General features: G+C 44.6%; 1 protein-coding gene across 1 annotated transcript in view; it reads right to left on the bottom strand.

Annotated features, from left to right (window-relative positions):
* Window positions 1-20,501, bottom strand: part of PIKFYVE (phosphoinositide kinase, FYVE-type zinc finger containing) — a 3,858,188-nt gene that overhangs the window by 2,464,060 nt on the left and 1,373,627 nt on the right. Inside the window, 1 exon segment of the mRNA XM_044075403.1 lies at window positions 3,857-4,024. Within this exon segment, the coding sequence (XP_043931338.1) occupies window positions 3,857-4,024 (168 nt within the window).

The raw sequence follows: 20,501 nt of genomic DNA, 5'->3' as shown, positions 1-20,501 counted from the left end.
TTGATCTTAGCACCAAACAGTGCCGAAGGCTCGATAGGGGCATTTAGAAAGGAAGACTTGAAGGAGTCAGCGAGGTCACAGATGCGCATTCAGGCATGACGTCTCCTGACTACACCTGCACCCACAGCTCTAGCTGATCCTTCGGTTGCGTGTTACAGCAACCTCATGGATGAATTAGATATGGATTCTAGGGTGGCAAGTTGGGAAGCAACTTTATCTCGTGCTCCATCTGATACTTGACCCGCGAAAGTTCTGGAGAGTTCGGAGATAAGATCTCTCTGGAGCCTTGTAAAATGTGCCAGAAAGTTCAGAGACCTAACCGTGAAGGTCAAGGATGCAAAGACTCGCTTCCCTAACCTGTCCAGTGCCCCGGACTCTGTTGGGCGGGTGAACAGCAGGACTCTCTTCTGCAAAGTCCTTTTTCGTGGCAGCCGCCACTACCACAGCATCCACTGGCAAGCCTTTGGACCAATGGGGTTGATCCTCTGGAGAGGAGAGTACTTAGTCTGATCTCCTGGGGATGGCCTCAACAGAGTCGGGGTTCTTCCAGGCCCGTTGTACGATGAGTTTAACCAACTCATCGGGGGGGGGGTCACCCAAGAAGTAGAGGGCCGAGAGCGAAAGGCCTGCAGGAATACGGATTCCTCTGAGGAAGGGGTTGAGGACTTCCAATCACACCTCTGTTTCAAGATTTCCAAAATGTCCCCGAAGGAGACATAATCAGGGAGTGACCGTGGGGACCCTTCCCCATCATCGTAGTCTGTATCCTCCATGAGGGACTCCTCCGGGGAGATCGTGTGTTTCCTCTTACACACCCGTTTCCGAGGGGATTCTTCGGTGGGAACATCTGAAGATGACTCAGAAAGTGAAATGTCCTGGACAGGGGTCTCCTGGGCCTTGCACTCTCGGAGTCCTGGGGGGGAGTGGCCTTTGACAGCTGCAGCTCAGAGGGAACTGGGGGAATAACCAACTGTGGAGGATTGCTGGCAGCAAGTGCCCTCTCCATCACCCGGAAAGCGGGCCTGCCCGAAGAGGAATGGGAGCCCGGAACCGAAGTCAAAATCAGAACCGGGGTCACACCCCACTCCAGACAGTCCATCCCCGGGGACAGAGCCTCAATCAAGCTTGGAGCGGTAGACCCCCCCCTCTGATCCGAAGTCAGGGCAGACACAACCGTCAGAACTGACACCGGAACCGGGGGCTCCACCCCCCCAAGCATCAGATTGAGGAAGGGTAGGTTCCGACAGAACCGGCACCCAAAGGGATCCATGAGCCTCAGAGTTGTTGTCAGCGCAGAGGAAGGAATTCCTCTAGTAAATGTTGGATAGATGAGCCTTGGAACCGAGGGGTCCAAGGGAGGAGAGTCAGTAGGGGGGGTTGCTGGAGAAACAGACCCAAAGCCAGGAGTGGGATAAGGTCTAGGCGGATTTGAGATTCCCCTAGCAGTCAGCAGTTGATCAAAAAGGCGCACCGCATCCAATTCGGAAAGGCTCCTGGTGGATCTCACCGAAGCACCTGAGGGGGAGTCAGGCTAGTCCAAAAAGGGGCTGCAAGCTTGTCTGGCAAATGGGTCCACATTGGATGAGTATCGGGTCCGTGGTGTGTCGCAGAACGGCACCGAAGATTCCAATTTTGCAACAAGTAATAAAGGTATGGTCAGAGCCATGAACAGGCTCGGAGCAGATGCCACTATAGGGGTGGATGACAGGAACGGTTCCGAGGTAGTTGTCAAAGCAGATATCGGAGTCGAAATGGGTGAAGTCGGTGCCGATAAAGAAGTCGATACACTGGTCGGTACCCTGGCCGTAGGCGGTGCCGTAATTGTCGGTGCCGGGGTGGGCGCCGACGAGGCTACCTCGGTAAACTTCATTGGAGCCGAGCTCAGAGCCAATGTGGTAGTCGGCACTGAGGAGGCAAAACGGTGTTCAGAAGACGACTTATGGGCCTTGTGCTTGTGACCCTTACCTCTATCGCCAGCTGGTGAAGAGGGGTCCGATCGATGACGTTTCTTGTCTGAAGGAGGGGGTGAGACCTCTATTGCAGAAATGGCCTCCGAAAAAGGCGAAGCAAGCAGGCCTTTTAAAATAAGTTTGCTACAATGTTCATTCAGCGTCCGCTGACTGAAACTAGCACAAATATCACACGGGGGTTTCACCGACACATTCTTCATGGAAGTCACTATTTGGCAGTTTACCACTGCAAGAAGAGTAGTGTTTAAACCTCGTAGTTCCCATCTTTTCAGACGTCCCAGAACACACTCTCGCACACAAGGGAAAGAGAGAGGAAAGAGATGAGGGAGAAAGAAAGCAAATACCAACAATGGTAACAAGATACCATAAAGGTAGAAAGTTAGAAATACCAAGAAATTACTAACAATGGTAAGAGAGAAGTACCTGTGGGTAGAGCTGAAGCAATATAGAACAAGAACAAGTTGTAAAAGGGGGAAAAAAAAAAACTTATTCACACCACTAAATATATCTTAAAAAACGCTGCTATATGGCTGCACGGCAAACGAGATCTGAGGTAACTGAGCAAAGGGCATTGTGGGTAGCAGCTTAGCTTGAGAATTTTTGGTGCATGCAAGCTTGGTATAAGGCAGACTCATTTCCGAAGGCTTGGAACCAAACCCATCAGTGATAAATAGGAAGAAGATTAACAACTTCAGAAAAAAATTACGGTTCAAATCATTTTTAGCACTCTAATGTAACAGTACAGGATCAAGCATCTACAAAGACATGGTGTTAGAAGAGTAAATAAATAAAAGGGATATGGATCCATAATGTACCCGCGGTGGTGGTGCTGCGGTAGCGTTGTCGCCTCACAGTAAGATGCTGTCCGGTTCGATTCTCAGCTAGGGCGTCTTCTGCGTGGAGGCATGCGTGAATGGGCATACCTTCGTTGAAGGTTGTGCGTCAGGGCTGGTAACTCGGCACGTAAAAATCAACTACCAATCATTAGCGGACTGGAGTTCCGCTGTGGCGACCCCTAACTGGGAAAAGCCGAAAGACACAACATGGATCCATAATGTAGAGGGATAAAGCCCTAATTATTACCCATCCTGTAAAGGATGAAAAGCCAAGAAATGGAAAAAAAAATCTCCAACTAAAGCAAATGGCAGTCCGAATGTAGGAAAGGGTAGCTAGAAAAGGGAGGAATGAATGAGGATGAAGCACGTGACTGCTGCCTGTCGGAGGGAGGAGAGGTGGGAAGGTGTGCATTAAGAATGCATATTGGAGTCACAAACACAATGTCTTGAGATGGGACAAAGGCAAAGAGGGACAGGGGTTCTGAAGTAGTATGTCATCCACAGTATCATGCAACAGGAGGGGGAAACAGTAGTTAAAGTGAAAAATCCTACTTCTAACTGCTTGAATGATAGCTTCCCCATAATTGTGCTCTCAACCCAAAAGCAGGAAATTAATAAGCAACAAGGCAGTGTGGAAGATGGTTTAATGCTTGGCAGGCATGACCGTCCTTAAAATGCGTTAAAAATACAGAGAAAGGAACAGCAGTGCTATTTCTAATTCAAACCCTTGCAACGTAGCAAGATCCATCTCCAATGCATGCTGATTTGTAATCAACTGCTGTTTAGGAAAAGTATACACTTCCATTTCTAGTCAACTACTATTTATATACACTTCCATCTGCTTTTGTTTGTGAAATTAATTTATTACACCAGATGGCATTGTTCATTCATAAACACTCTATTCCCAAATTAAACAAAGTTTATTTTCCCACAACTGAATGTCAGCAGCACACAGGATGATGAACATCTCCATAAAGATGTCAATTTACAATGTGTAAATCTGTTCAAACAAGCTTCTACCAAAGACAGTCTCAGTGCCTGGCTTCATACCTTTCTGATCTGCAGGATGAGGAGGAACATGAGGGTACTTTGACTGTTTCTTGATGTGGAAGTTGACATTATCCATTTCAACATTCAGGCTAATAGAAGCAGCAGAATCACTATCCACAGCAGACTGAAAGCTGCTAACTGAAGTGCGTTTACTGGGGCTAGCAGAGTCTATAAGAAAAGAGAGATGGCATTATGATTAAATGCAGTATGCAGGTTGGGACAGTTATCTTATCATATTTGGTCACACTTCCTCAATTAGCTCATCTTGTCAGAAACTAAAGCATAACCATACAACTCAACAGTAAAAGACAGCAGTGTACCCACCACAGCTCAAATATTCCAATACTTTTCATTCAGCAGGGCATTCATCCTGCAGAATTATCTTCCCACTTCTAGAGAGGATCCCCTGGTGAAGACATCTCGGCAATCTTCCTTTCTTTGGTGGGATCCTTTCTTGATTGTGATAATGAGGGACTGCCCATGAAAAGTAGAGTAAAGCAGAATCCCTACCCCACTACAGTTCATCGCTGTAAAGGATAAAAAGCCAAGAAATGGAAAAAAATCTCCAACTAAAGGAAAGTACAACAACAAACAACTAAGAACTATGATACTCCATCACATAAAAGGGAAATGGTAGTTTAGGGGTAAGTGGATTATTCTTTTGTTTAATCAGGAGCCCTCAAAAATCAGGAGGCGCAACTTAATCTTCCTAGTTCTTTGGAAGCTTTCATATAGTCATCTACCAGAACAAATTATAACCTTTACTCCCAAAAGGGAGGAGACACATTTTCTATTAATTAATCCATTAAGCACTTTCTCTCACACCAAACTACACTTCTGGATGGAAGGTCAATTCTATAATGCTTGGTGAGTCCTGATGGTAGGCAGTATCCTAAATATTAAGACCTCAGACGCAAGCAGCTGATGTGGCCCCTATTCAGAAAGGATAAACTTTGGTAGGACCCTGATTGGGTTTACCAATCAAAGGAGCAATACTTTTACCTTTTCATACAGCTGCATAGCAAAACCTACACTGTTTGCATCATAGGATTTCTCAGACAACCTTTACCAAATAAGGTTGTGCAGACCAAACAATATCTTATAGCCCACTGCACTTTTAATTTGAAAACCATCACTTCTGTATTTGACCTGTCTGAAAAACAGATGTTCAGATGAATGGTTTGACTCAAGGAAATTCAACATAAACTCTGACACAACATTCAAGAAGAAAATATGGTTTGTAAGTTGATAAGCAGTCTCCTGACCCACATACAGTCTAAAAAACTTAATAAAGGAACAAGCTACTTTAGATTCCCTTAAGTGAAATACGTGATGCTACACTGATGTTAGTAAATGGCTACCTTGGGCAAGATGAGTGGAAAAAAATGATAGACTTGGGGATAGTCTTAGCCCCCCCTTGCCTCTCAAGGATCTAATTATTACTATTTATAATTAAAATTTAAAAATTGATCAATGTAAACAAATGTTATGAACAAACTTTGGGTTGACATGGTATAAACACTGGATAACTAATTGTAACTTTGAAGTCACTTGCCATGTGTCAGAGGAATACAGCCCTGAATAAACCCCAGGCAAGCAGAGTTCAAGTAGTGGCTTGGATGTTTGATGGCCTGGGCCAGGAGGGGCCCCTGGACAACAGTCCTAGTAAAGCCTGCTCTGGACAAAGAGAAGGAATCTAGTTTGTAGTAACTAGTAACAGTATTTACAGATGACCAAGTTGCTACAATTAGTAGAATTCTAGAGTCTATCCCTTTACAAAAAGCCACAGAAGATGCCACAGCCCTGATAAGAGTGGGCCCCGAGTTTGCCTGAAGTGACTTGTTATGGTGAGAACAATAAGTAATAGTATGTGACAACCATTTAGAAATTGTCGGTTTTGACACGTATTGTCCTTCTTTATAACCTTCAAGAGAAATAAACAGTTGATGAGAAGTCCTAAAAGTTTTCAACTACTGAACATAGGGTAGAGTCTCATTAGGAGAAAGGCTTGATGGTCAGCATGAATGGGGGCAAAAAGCATATAAAAATACAGTTTTAATCTTGGAAGGAAAGGGAGATCTGTTCAAGCATTCTTCACATTTTCTCTGCCTTAACAGGACATCATCATATCTACAATTATTGCAGTGCTTAGTCACCTGAACAATAGTCTAGATAAAGTCTAAACATTTTCCCTTGAGTCTTCATCAGACACCTCTACTAATTTGACGTACAGCTGGACGAAGAGCTCAGTCAACTTACTTGCTCATGTGTCTAAATCAAGGGCACTGAAGGCCAGGATTGTAGCTGTACACATACCTTCTTCTCAAAGTTGTCAAGACCCCAGCTTTTTCAGTCACTTGGATGTGTATTAGGAGCAGAAACCAATTCCAAACTTTTCTAGATTCAGATACTCCACTGCTGAGTCAGCTGTAGATATGTGTACAAAAACTTGTGGGGTTTCTGAACCCTATAAAATACGTCTGGCTTCTTTGAAGCAGGGGTATGGAAGTCTGGTTCCTTTGAGATGGACATAAAAGGAATCTTTACAGCTTCAAGGACTGGAGGTGACTTAGGTTTTGAAGCATCCAAACCAAGGAAGTTGGGAGTAGCCTTCCTTGGCATCTCATATGAAGTGTTCTTTCATTTCACACAGGACACTGCCCAATGATATATATCAGTGGGAGACTCAGAAAACATGGTCTCTTTAGTGCCTGTATCATGCCTCTACGGGGAAAACATTCAGAAGACACAGATTAGTCCTTTTCCCTCACTACTGGAGGACTGTAAGCCCCTCAGTGGGGAAGAGACATGCTTTCTCTTGAAGGAAAGGACTCAAGAATCTGAGGCTTGGTTCATAGCTTACTACGGGTTCCTCGGATTGCAAGAATCCCAGGATCATTCCTGGGGGCAGAGCCTGGACAAGAAGGTGGATTCAAGGGTCCTTTTCTTACCTCTGATCTAGGTAACTGTAGGAATGTTAGTTGTGTGGATGTCCAGTGACTGGACTGCTGGTCCCTCTTTACAGGGGTTGCCACCTTAGAGGCCTGAGCTCATAGATGGGTTAACTAGATCATCCTTCTGGCATTTACATCTTCCTTAATGAATACCAAATGGGTACTCTCCTGCCCACTGGGCACAACAAAATGTGCATCAGATTTGGGCAATGGAAGGGGTGTCCAAGCTGGCTTTCTTGTGAAGGTTTTCAGCTTGGTAAGAGGTACCTTTGCCCACAACATGTCATCCTCCAAATGGGCAAAGTCAGAGGCCTTAGGCAACTCAGATGTGGGGGCCATGAATTGCAAAGACATCTCAGACACCACACTCTCAAGCTGAATCAGGACAATGTGACCTTAGGGAATCTCCAGTCCCTCTCTCCTCTTTCTTCTCAAGAGGTTTATCCTTTATTAGGCAAGAGATCCAAGACTGGTAAACTACTACAGGACATGAAATCTGCATGGGTCAAGGTCTCAAAAGCATCTATATTAGACGGTCCTCACAGGAACATATCCTTTTTCTAACAGTCTTGTGATTAAAATCCTAACTGATGTTATAATTAAGGGGCATTGTTATCAGGCCTAAGACAGCAGGGCCATCCTTGTCAGGGATCGGCTTATACCATGCAAATTTTGTTTCCATCCTTCTTCCATTAGTGGATGTACCAAAAAAGTCATCCAACCCAACTTTCATACAATACAATATAGTCACAAAATTCATACACTAAAATACAGTCAAAGAATTTCCCCAGTATGGTGGATACTTAGCTGTACCAGTTCTGCAGAAGGGCAAAAATAGCAAACAACGAAAAAGAAGTTATGTACCTACCATAACGTTCCATGTTAGTTGTCTTCATCTCACCTTCTTTCTTGCTGGTTGGGATCGGGACTCAGCCATCATCTATAGCTCGAGAGCTGTATACTGGCTCGAGGCTACCCCTTATCCCATGATGCCTAGTAATAGCTACCCAGATCTCGTTTGAAATAGCTAACCCCAGACATAGCCAGAGAACAAAACCTGTCCAAACAAACAGGTTGAGAATACCTGTCATACTCTCCAAGTCAGTAGAGGAAACAAACCACAGAACACTCAGCCAGTGAAACCAGAACTCCTCTCAGTCCAATAGGACAGGGGGACGGAGGGTGGGACGCAAGAAAGAAGGCGAGATGAAGACAACCAACATGGAACGTTATGGTAGGTACATAACTTCTTTATGTTAAGTTGTCCATCTCACCTTCGTTCTTGCTGGTTGGGACAGCGTCCCTAGCACCTACAATGCTGGGTGGCTCATTGGAACAGACTCTTTAGAACAGTGGAGCCAAAGTCAGCTCTGCTCCTGGAGACCATATCTAGTTTGTAATGAGAAATAAAGGTATGAGGATTTGCCCATGTAGCAGCTGCACAGATAGAATCCATGGGCAACCTAGATTGGAAGGCTACAGAGGTGGCCAAGGCCCTAGTGGAATGACCTTTCGGTTTGACAGGCAATTCTCTGTTTCTTAATTGATAAATTAAAGTAATAATGTGAGACAACCACCTGGATAAGGTCACCTTGGAAACTGGGAGACCTTGTTTGCCTAGAGCATAGGAAAGGAATAGTTGGTCCGACTTCCTTATTTCCTTAGTCCTGTGCAAGTAAAAATGCAATTGTCTATGAATGTCCAATTGGTGTAATTTGTACTCTTGCCTTGTTGGTGTGGTTAGGGAAAAACACAGGAAGGTCTATAGATTGGTTTAAATTATTTTCTGAGCAGACTTTCGGAAGAAACGAAGGATTAGTCCTCAGAGCAACCCTGTCCTTGTGAAAAACCAAGTATGGAGGACGAACACATAGTGCCTGAAGTTCAGAGACGTGTCTGGCTGAAGTAATAGCTACCAGAAAAGAGTGTTTTCCAAGATAGAAACTTAATGGAGCAGGACGCTGCTGGTTCAAAGGGGGGCAGAATTAAGGAGGTTAGTACCAAATTAAGGTCCCATGGAGGAGGGGGATCTCTCACTGGAGGTCTAAGGAGAGTAGGCCCCTCTTAAAAAAGCTTTACAGAGCTTATGAGACAATGTTTGAATTTGACAACCCAACATGAAAGTTAGAAATGGCCACCAATTGAACCTTGACTGTAGCAGAAGGGGACCCAGAATGAAAAAGTTGTGCTAGGAATTCCAAAATTTCGTGGACTGGGGCTGAGAAGGGATCTACATTCCTAGCCTCTGCCCAACAAGAAAAACGTTTCCATTTGCTAGCATAAGTTTTTCTAGTTGTGGACTTGTGAGAGGAGACAATAATCTCACGTTCGGCCGGGGAAATGATGGGAAGCCTGGCTAAGGTTGGAAGTGGAGCAACCAAGCTGTGAGCTGGAGTGTATGGAGGGATTGATGCAGCCCACCTGATTGATGAATCAGTAGGTCTGGAATCGGATCCAGAGTCCAGGACTGATCGAGAAGGTAATGGTGCAGGAAAGGAAACGATATCTGTCGAGGCCAGTAGGGGGCAATGAAGATCATTTTGCAGCCCAACGATATTGCTTTCTGTAAGCATTTTGGAATCAGGGGAAAGGTATAAAGTCGTCCCTGAGGCCAATCGTGAACTAGAGCGTCTCTGGGTGAGTGACCTGGAAGCGGAAGAAGGGAGAAGTAGTTGCTGCATTTGCTGTTAAAGGGGTTGGCAAAAAGATCGCAGCAAGTCTGTCCCCATTTGTGGAAGATAAGATCCTCAACTACCTGATTCAGAAACCACTCGTGAGGCATGAGAATAGCTCTGCTGAGCCTGTCCACTATGACGCTGGACCTCCCAGGGATGTGCGTCGCAATCAGAAATAGTTGGGAGGAAATCGCCCACTGCCAGAGTCTGAGTGCTTCTCGACATAGGGGGTAGGACCTGGTTCCGCCCTGCTTGTTGATGTACCACACCACTGACATGTTGTCCGTTTGGATTACAATGGTCCCAGAAGGGAGAGAGTCCTGAAGAGCTTGCAACACTAGGAGCACAGCTCTTATTTCTAGGACATTTATATGCAGATGGTGCTCGTGAGGCTGCCAAGTGCCTTGGACTGTCCTGCCTTGATAATGCCACCCCATACACACTATCAGGGAGGCGTCTGTGGTCACTGTGGCAACCGGAGGGGGCTGAATGAAGGAAGGGTCTGCCCTGAGTCACTAGTGGGGAGACCATCCACCAGGAAAGGTGCCTTCTGCATGCTTCTGTAATCATGATCATCTGAGACATGGGCAGCTGCTGGAAAGACCACTGTGTGAACAGAAGCCACTGAAGCATCCTCATGTGAAAACGGGCCAGTGGGATTAGAAGAATTGCCGCTGCCATGGAACCCACAGTTTGAAGGATGAACCTGACTTGGTTTCTTGTGCTCTGCATTAGAATTTGTACTTGCTGGTAAATTGTAGACACCCTTTCTGGCGGTAGCCTTGCGGACATGTTCCTTGTGTCTAAGTCTGCTCCTATATAGGTGATTGACAGGGCAACAAGGCAGATTTTTCGAAGTTTATTGTAATTCATAGCTGAGAGCAGATTGTGATTGTGTAGTCCCTGGCTTGCATAAGTTGATGCCTGGTAGTAGCAGTGAGGAGCCAATCGTCCAGATATGGAAACACTTGGAATCCTAGACATCTCAGGTGAGCCGTGACCACTGCCATACATTTGGTGAACACTCTGGGGGCTGTGGTGAGACCAAAGGGCAGAGCTCTGAACTGGTAATGACTGGCTCCCAGCCGGAAGTGAAGAAATCTCCTGGAGCGTCTGTCCATTCTGATATGGTAGTACGCATCCTGAAGATTTATGGAGCACATCCAAATGTCCTGACCCAGAAAGGGTAGAATGGACTGTAGCGTGACCATCCGAAAATTTGTTCTTTGAACAGACCTGTTTAGTCTGCTGAGATCCAGAACTGGTCTCTAGTCCCCTGTCTTTTTTGGTACCAAAAAGAACCTTGAGTAAGTTCCGGATCAGTGTTGGTCTGCCGTGACTTCCTGGATGACTCTTTTTCTAGCAGTTTTGAAACTTCTATGACTGCTTGGGTGGAACATCTGGAAGGGATTTCTTTGACGGTAAGGGGGGTTGAGAGAAGGGAATTTTGTAACCTCCTGATATAATGGACCGTACCCATTTGTCTTGCGTTAAATTCTGCCAGGCTTTTGGGTACAATGAAAGTCTTCCCCAGACTGCCTCCAGAGGCGGGCAGTCGGGCAACCCTTCAGGGATGCTGAAAGGGCTTATCAGAGAAAGATTCTCTGTTGCCCTGATTCTGCAGACCCCCTCTGCCACGAGGGCAGTGTCTGTTGTTGTTGTTTCCCCCTCTGCCCCTGGAGGAAAAATCACTACGTGTGTCAGGCGAGGCTCCCTGGGATTTTCGGAACCACATTTTACCACTCTTCTGACCCTTGGGGTATGGTCTGGAAGGACTGGAAAAACGGACTCCCACAGCAGAGAGAGTCTTGCCTTCTTGCTCACACCTAGTCAAAGTGTTTTTCACCTGTGGTCCAAAAAGAAAGGAACCATCAAAGGGGGTGTTGGTGAATGACGCTCTAAAGGGTTCCGCAAAATTACACAGCCGCATCCATGCATGCCTTCTAAGGGCCACACCCGTACCTGCTGCTCTACTCGCACCATCGGCTGCATAGGAAATGAGACTCATGGAGCAGCTGACTACAGATTTAAGCGTTGTCAGCTGGGAAGTCACTTTAGCTTGAGCTCCCTCAGCTGATGGATCTTGAAGGGTATCTCCGAGCTCTTTAAGGAGATCCCTCTGAAGCCAGCTAAAATGGCATAAGTAGTTCAGTGACCTCATAGAAAAGGTTGGTGAAGCAAAAATTTGCTTCCCATGTCTATCCATGGTCCTAGACTCCTTGTTAGGAGGATGGACAGACCAAGAGGTCTCCGCTAACTCTTTTTTGGTGGCTGCTGCTACCATCATGGCATAAACAGGAACACCTTTGGTAAGGAACTGCTTATCATGGGGTGCTGTGATGAACTTGCCAGGTCTCCTCGGAGTTGGTTCCACTGTATCTGGAGCTGACCAAGCCTTTCGAGCCACCACTGACACATAAGTGGATCGAAAGGCGGAGAAACCCTGGAGATGGAAGGTCCGGAACCAAAAGCATCCAGGAATACAGACTCACCCTCGGTAGGGGCTAGGGGATTCCAGTTCCTCCCCTGCTTAAGCATTTCTAGGATGTCCGAAAAGGAAACATCTTCAGAGGGGGATCTCGAGGACCCTTCCAAATCATCTAAGTCTGTATCAGAAGTGACAGACTCAGGGGAGCCAATGTGCTTCCTCTTGCACTTCTTATGAGGGGGCTCCTCTGAATGATCAGGGGAGGCCTCGGAAAAAGAGGAAACACTCAATGGGGTGTCCTGGAGGGCCGATTCCCCACACTTGAAGTCTGGAGGAGGAGCAGAGGTTGGCACAGGCACTATAGGGGATGGAGCCAGTGGGGCCGATAGTGGAGCTGACTCAGTGGCCAGCACACTCCTCATGACATCGAAGGAGTCCCTGCCATGATGCAGAGAAGGCTCCGTTCCGAGGAAATCTGAATCTTTCTCCGCACCGAGGGAGATGGCTCTGAGGCTGATGTAGGAGCCGAGCTCACCTGCGCCGAAGCTCCGAGAGGGAGAATGGGGTCGAACAAGGGTCCGATGCCACTCGCCCCCTCGGAGCAGACGAGGGAGCCCTGGCGCCCAGATCCCTCGATGGACGGCACCATCGAGGGAATCAGAGCCGACGACGGAACCAAAGGTGATAGAGTTATCGGAGCCGATGGTTCCACTACTCGAACCCCAACGAACTCCGGCTCCGAGCTCAATGGAGTCAGAAGAGGAACATCGATAGAAGTGGACGGAGTCGACACCTGTTGAGGAGGGCTGGACAACATCTTGGCAAGTGCCTGCGACTTTAGCAACCTACTGACCACTCTCTCCACTTTGTGATCCGACAGCCTAGAGGATCGAGAGGAGTGAGATGATCTGTGACTGCGCTCGCTCTGAAGCAGGGGAGACCGAGGAGCCGAATGTATCTATTCCAAAGAAGGGGACCTCAGCCTCTTGTGGCTCCGCAAAGGCTCTGAAGTTTCTGATGGAGCCGACGGGGAGATGGTCTTATCGGTTCCAGTCGCAACCGAAGTAGCAGGTAGAGTCTGAACCAAAGACGGCTCCGAACATGGAGCCAACGGCTTGGTAGATTTAGGGGATTTCACAGGCTGAGTCTTGGCCGGTGAATCCTGGGGCTTTAAAAGACCCCTAAGAATAAGCTTATTCTTACGCTCCTGCAGAATTCTTGGACTAAATGTATGGTAGATAGAACAAGAGTCCTGCAGGTGCACAGTGCCTAAACAATAGACGCAAGAAGTGTGCCCATCTGTCAGAGACATTTTCTGATAGCATGAGTCACACTTCTTGAACCCAGACACTTTGAATCCTTTTGACATCCTGTAACAAGAAATACAATAGCTAACAAATCAAAATACAGTCTACAGAAAAACACAGTATACTACAGACTAAAGCTAAAGATTTTTTTTTTTTTTTTTGATAGGAAAGCCTCTAACTTAAACGGCTAGCCTATAAAGAAGGTAGAAGGAAAGCCTCTAACCTAAACGGCTAACCTGACAAGAAAAGGATGGGGGGGAGAACTCTCTAAATTAAATGAGTTCTACAAGGAAGGGAAGGAAGCTACAAATACACACTTAGCTAACATAACAAAAATAAGACAAAGTTAACAATAACCCACAGGAAAAAAACTATTTCTAGTAAAAAAGTTCTATAAAGAAACTTTATACGAGCCTGAGCCAGAAAAACGACACCTTGCAGCTGAAGTGGCAAACAAGATATAGGTGGCTATCGCTAGGCATCATGGGATAAGGGGTAGCCTCAAGCCAGTAAACAGCTCTCGAGCTATAGAAGATGGCAGAGTCGGAGCCGAGGATCGGCTCCAATCCCAACCAGCAAGAACGAAGGCGAGATAGACAACTTAACATCATGTAGTTTCTCGTGCAACTCGTACTAGCAAGAAAGACCTAAACACAGTTAGGCAGACATCTGTTTTATAATAGGAACATGCTATCTCAAAGGAGTAGGTGTCCATTTGGCCTGAAAGTGAACTAAACCTTGGAAGCTGGACAAGATGTCATGTCTCCTGCTACACAAGTCTCTGTAGTCAAAACTACTGCAACAGTGAGTCATACAATGAGCATCACTGGGTTAACCCCATGTAGTCTTGACAACCACTACCACTTAAATCAGCATAGGGTGGAGGGCCCTTCCACAAAGAAGTTGGGGGAACTGAAAGGTCTCATCCAGAATCCTCCGTATGGATATTATATCAGTCAGTCATCCATCCTCTGCCTCATTTCCAGAGCTTCCCCAAACTAGGGGTCATCTGGAAGAAATGGGGGAATCAACTCCATCTCATTTATTTCTATCAATAAGGCTCCACTGGTGAGTCATGGTGCTTCCTCTTCTACTTGCGCTTTTTTTACCTGATCATGAAGGAGAAGAGTTTGAGGAAAAAGAAAGTAAGGTTGTATAAGCAGACTTACCATAACAGTAGATGTTCACATCATCTGCTGCAGGAGCCCAAGCTATACAGGCTATATCCTGCATGGGTTATATCAGCCAGCTAGCTTGCAAAGCTTCAGCGCACCTTCCACATGTCCAAACCATTAGTCATCTCAAGCTAAGCTGACAAAAAAAAAAAAAAAAAAAAAAAGTTTGGGGCACCAAGCCCTTCAGACCTTCCATGCTAACTGAGAGAAGGAGGTTAAGCCCCAAAAGAACACTGCTAGGAAAAGAATAAAAGTACATGTCCACACCCTGGCATAACAAACATACAAAAAAATGGGGTGATAGAGGGAGCAACTACTAGAGCAGTGATCATTCAAACATCTACTGTTGTATTACACTTTTCATATTGATCACTGCTGCAATAACCTAAGCTGCATGGGTAGATTACCATAGCTTAGAATAACTGGGAGGTAAAAAGGGGAAGGGTCCAGGAGACCCTTGAGAATGGTCCTTGCAAAACCTGTCCTAGACCTGGAAAAGAAATCTAGTCTGCAGTACTTTGTAAAAGTATGGACATAGGACTGAGTTGCTGCTTCTAGAATACATGGGAGTCCAACCCTTTCCAAGGCCTTGGTAGAATGACCCTAGACCCTGGCTACAATTGTTTTGTTGTGATGGGAATAACAAAAGGCAACTGCCTGAAACAGCCATTTGAAAACAGCCTGTTTGACACAGGCTGTCTTAATTTCACAAGAAATGAGTAACTGATCAGAAGTTCTGAAAGATTTTTGTTCTGTCAAGATAGTACCAAAGTTACCTGCGGACAATTAAGGTATGAAGCATCCTTTCTCCCTCACATTTGGGGGTTCAGGAAAGTACACAGAGTTGGACAGACTGACTTACAGTAAACTTAGACACCACATGAGGCATAACAGTATCAGTTCTGAAAAAAAACAAATCTCAGTGGAAGATGAGAATCCTGATCCACAATAACAGCTTGCAGCTTAGATACTCTTCTTACAGAGGTTAGAGCAATCAGTAAAACAGTTTTCCATGTTAAGTACTTCATCAACCAGATGAACTGGTTCAAATGGAGCAAGTGTTAGTTTCTCTAACAAAATTAAAATCCCAAAGAGGAGCCACTGGTCTTCTGGGAGGCTTCTTGTGTAACACCTCTTTCAAAAACATTTTCACATCAGATTGCTATGAAAGAGTGAGATCCGTGGGTAGACAAGTTGAAATGGCTGACAAATGAACCCTGACAAAGGACCAACTCAGACCATAGCATAGTATATCACACAAATATTGTAAAACTAGAAAAACACTACCCCTAAATGGGTTCTGGTTGCTTTGTTGGCACCAAATAGAAAATGTTTTCCATTTGCTAATATATGATTTTCTAATAGCAGACTTTCTTACCTCCATTAATATCTGCTGCACATCCTTAAAAAATAGATGCCTAAAAGGTATTGAGACCTCATCTTCCAAGCAGTCAGCAAACAATCCCTGATCTTGTGCGAGTAAATCCAGTATATGAGGAAGTTTGTGGTAATTACCTTTGGCCAGTTCCAAAAGGGAGAACCACTGTTGCAGAGGCCAGAAGGAAGTCATCACAATGACTTTTGGGGAGTCCTTCTGAATCTTCAGAAGTATCCTAGATATCAGTGGAAAGGTTGGAAAGCATAAAGATACATTCCTATCCAAGGGGGGGGGGGGGTCATCTAGGACATCTTGCATGGAGGCATGGAACAGAATTTTACCAGTTGATTGTTTAGAGAGGAGGCAAAATGCCTGCCAGATGAATTTTCCACAGACGGATCAAATCATGAAACACCTCTGATCTAGTTTCCAGACATGTCTGCCTTTGTCCTGCTCAGCTCGTCTGCAACACAGGTTTGCTCGTAAGATGCCTGTAGAGTGAGATTGTGCTGTAAAGCTATATGCCATACTAAAATGGAATATCTGCAAAGGTGGTAAGATCTGGCTCCCCACTGCTTACATACCACCTCACAGTGGTATTATCTGTAGCTACATGAAGAGGTCCTACAGACCACAGAAGGTTCAGAGAGTTAAGTGTCTTTATAAGAGCTAGGTATCAACTTTACATTTACGTGCTTCTGTCCGTCTTTCTTGTTCCAGGGACCTTGCACTTTTATCCCAGACACTACTCCCCAACCAAAGTCTAAGGCTTCTGTAGTGACAGACTGTTTAAAAGCAGTAGGGAAGGATGGGATACCTGGATTCAGGGATATCTGATGTCTCCACCAAGTGATTTCTCTTTTCACAAATACCAGAAATTGAATTTGAAAGGACAACTTGTGTTGATGCTGGGACTAGAGAGACTTCAGATACCAGTGAATCTTTCTTACATGGAGTAGTGGCAGAGGTATCATGAGACTCATGGAGCCCATGAGACCCAGTATCCTGACTTATTACCTTACTGTGGCAGAAGTGCAAGTGGAAAACCTCTGGAATAGATCTAAACATGATTGTACATTTTTCCCTGTGGAAGAAAATCTTTGTACTGAGATGTCTAGCAAGCATCCCAGAAACACAATCCTGTGAGACACAGTAAAAAAAAAAAGACTTGTGAATGTTCTCTTGGAATCCCAGCCTCTGTAGAACATTTCTTAACCAGGTAAGAAATTCCTGACACTTGGGAAAAGACTCTGTAATAATAGGCAAGTCTAGATATGGAAAAACATAGATACTCTGTAGATTGCAATAAGCTATGACAGGAGCTAGACACTTTGTGAACACTCTTGGAACAGTGGATAGCCTAAAGGTTAAGGCAGAGAACTGATACTGTGATCCAGGCATCCAAAACTTACAACTGAAATCTGAATGAATAGGAATGTGATAATGTGCATCTTGAAATTTAAGGTCACTAAAACATTCAATTGAGGATGAAGGGTTAACAGGCTACTACCACAAAGTGATTTTGGAAAAAAAGATCCAGAACTGGTCTCCAGTAGTTTTTTTTTTGTTTACTCTAAAAACGTTCTTGAATAAAATCCTTTCCCCATCTGAGAAGGGGGAACAGCTTCCATTACCCCCTGAGACAGCATATGATGTAGGACAAGAGGGAAGAGGTTTGGTCTGGTAGATGAGGAATCCCCTGAAAAATAGGAATTTCCACCCACTGACACTTGTAACCCGGAAGGATGACATTCAGGACTAACTTGACTGAAACACTCTGTTGCTAAAGAGAGAAATGGAGATTCAAATGGAGTACGTGGTAAGGAACTGCCAGGGTGGGAGGGAGTACAACATCGTTTATACAGTAAACTCTGTTAACTGGCACCCATGGGGATTGGTAGATGCCAGATAACTGCAGTTTCTGATTGTTTGAGAGTTATTAAAAATAGGCCTGACTAATACTGTACACTATACTATGGTTTAGAGAGGAAATTTATTCCTACCTTCCTTTTTAAAACTCATACTCTAAAAATGAAAGGTATGTTTCTGCAGGGGGGAGGGGGAGACAAAGTGCAAAACATGAAAGTTTTACTAGATATTTTTTTGCCAATTGCTTGAGTTCCGGTTAACTGAATGTTTACTGTATAAGGCCATTCTGCCTTGTTTGACTGTTCTTTGGTCTTGGGGGGTTCTTGTTTTCTTTTGGAACCTTCCTGCCATTGTTTAAATGTCTGCTTACCAGCATTCTGCTGAGACTGTTTATTTTGATTCTTATTAAAAATCGGATGAGGGAGCAAAAATGCCTTGGAGAAGGACAGCTGAATAATCTGAGAAATTCCATGATCTGCTTCTCTCTCTCACACTTTTTGATAACCTCTGCAGCAGGGGGTCCCATAAACTAAATCTCGGTCTAAAGGAGAATTCAAAATTTAATTTTTAATGTCTTATGGGATGTTCTGAAAATGCAGCCAGGCAAACATTAAAACAGTATCTTTGGCAACAGCCCAGTATCTACAGTCATAAAATACTTCAAACAATGAGTAGTGACCTGATAAACAGAGTAAAGTAGACAACACAAAGATTTTTCCTCACAAGAGGAAACTGCAGGCAAACCATTCCTCATACTTTCACAATTAGTTAATATAAACTTTAACATATGAGCCTGACAATTCAGAATTAAAAAAAAAAAAATCAAAGTTGCGGAAGCATATTCTGTCCACCCCCCCCCCAAAAAAAAAAAAAAAAACTTAAATAGTTTTATTATCTTTGTCTGAAGAAGGATTATAATCAACAACATGTTTTATAGCTAAAGCTGTTCAGTCAGGTCTGGAAATAGTGCATAAAAACTTGAAAGACGGAGGAACTTTTATCTGCTTTTTTAGGGGCAGCGGGTTGGCTATTAGGGAAAGGACAGTCAATAACAAACCTATACTCCGATACTGACAAATGGGGGGATGGGAAAGAGTTCTGGAAATTTCACATGTAGCAAGTCATAGTATTTTCTAAGGGACTTAGAAACCTCAGTTCTCCCACTGGAAACACTAGCTCATCCTGGAAATAGTTGAAGAGAAAATTAATCCCTTAAAGGGAATTCAGATACCATACTCTCCTTAGAATCTGAAAAATATAAAGCGGAATGTGAAGGGACAAATCTTGAACGCCTTCAAAGAAAACAGGAATCCCTTTTTCTTTTACAGAAACCACCTTACAAAAATGGTCAATAGCCTATACAGGTCATTAAGCAAAGCCAATAAATTACTCCTGTCCACAGAAACTGAAAGGAGAAGGTAAATGTTTAGTTTTCTGTCTCTTCTTGACAGGAACGTTAGGGTAAACTGACCTGTTATTGCCAGCAACAGCTTTCCAAGAGATGGGCACAGCATTCTGGCTAAACAGGGACTCGGGCTCCTTATCCCTTTGCCCATGACCAACAACAGTGGCTCTCCCTTGCCAACTGAAGGGACACCCAACATTCTCAGTGGACGTAGCTATCCCCTGACCCATGGTGGCTGTACGGACAACACCAGAGGGATCCAAAGAAAAAGATGAGTAGTCTGAGAAACCAACTTTGGCCACAGTAGAGTCACCCACCTGTGGCTGTATCAAATTACTAGCCTGCTGTGATGGCAAAGGCTGTCTAGTTAACTTTTTCTTTTTGTGGCTGGAAGAGGATCCAACTGAGGGACCAAAAGTTTGTCCCACAGTTAAACAGAATTCCCAGAGAAGCTTAGCAACGGTAAGCGGTAAAACAGGAAATTAGGTCATTTTTTTCCCCAAAAGCACAGTAAAAAGCACTTAAATGTAAAATAAACATTGTTTCACCACAGAAAAAGTAATTTTAAACAGCTTTTAACAACTTTGTACAGAAAAACAGAAAAATGCACTTCTGTTTAGAAGTACACAAAGGTAAAGAAAAACACTTCAATACCTTAAAAGTGGTTGTTTTTCACAAAGTTAGTTTAAGCAACTTCAAACGGTGGTGGTGCTGCAGTAGCGTTGTCGTCTCACAGTAAGACGCTGTCCGGTTCGACTCTCAGAGCGTCTTCTGCGTGGAGACATGCGTGAATGGGCGTACCTTCGTTGAAGGTTGTGCATCAGGGCTGGCAACTCTGTACGTAAAAATCAACTGCCACTCATTTGCGGGCCGGAGTTCCGCTGTGGCGACCCCTAACCAGGAAAAGCCGAAAGTCACAACAACAAAAAGTTTAAACAACTTCAAAAGTAACTTGGATCTGCCCAGCAATGCAACAGTGTTAGCCAACCACTGATCCTTGAAAACCTGAAGATGAGCATTCTTCACTGCATCAGGAAAGCGCTGAAGGACTTGGCATCCAAACCTGTCTTTTTAGTGAGATCAACTCAAGCTGACAAACTGGGTGTATGATAAAGTGCCCGAACCTTTGAAAGTTGTCCGGCTGTTATATCCTGTGCAGGATATAACCCATATAGCTTAGGTTACTGCAGCAGTGATCAGTATGAAGAACACACGACTACATTGGGATACATCAGTTTAATTCTACATGTGTCTTTTGGACCCATTATCTACTGCCAAAAAGTTTGAGTGGCTGAAATGGCAGACAGGAAACAGTCTGGTTGAAGTCAGTGTCAACACTAGTACACATACAGATGTCAAGTGCAGTAAATGCAGTAGAGTTTGCAGCATCTATGTCTTTATCCAAATCAGTGCAAAACTCCAGGCTGGGAACAGTGAATCTAATTTATTAGAGG

Source organism: Protopterus annectens, chromosome 6.part1 (genome assembly GCF_019279795.1).
Source record: "Protopterus annectens isolate FY-2018-M chromosome 6.part1, PAN1.0, whole genome shotgun sequence".
Lineage (NCBI taxonomy): Eukaryota > Metazoa > Chordata > Ceratodontiformes > Protopteridae > Protopterus > Protopterus annectens.
This window is presented reverse-complemented; position numbering and strand designations above follow the sequence as displayed.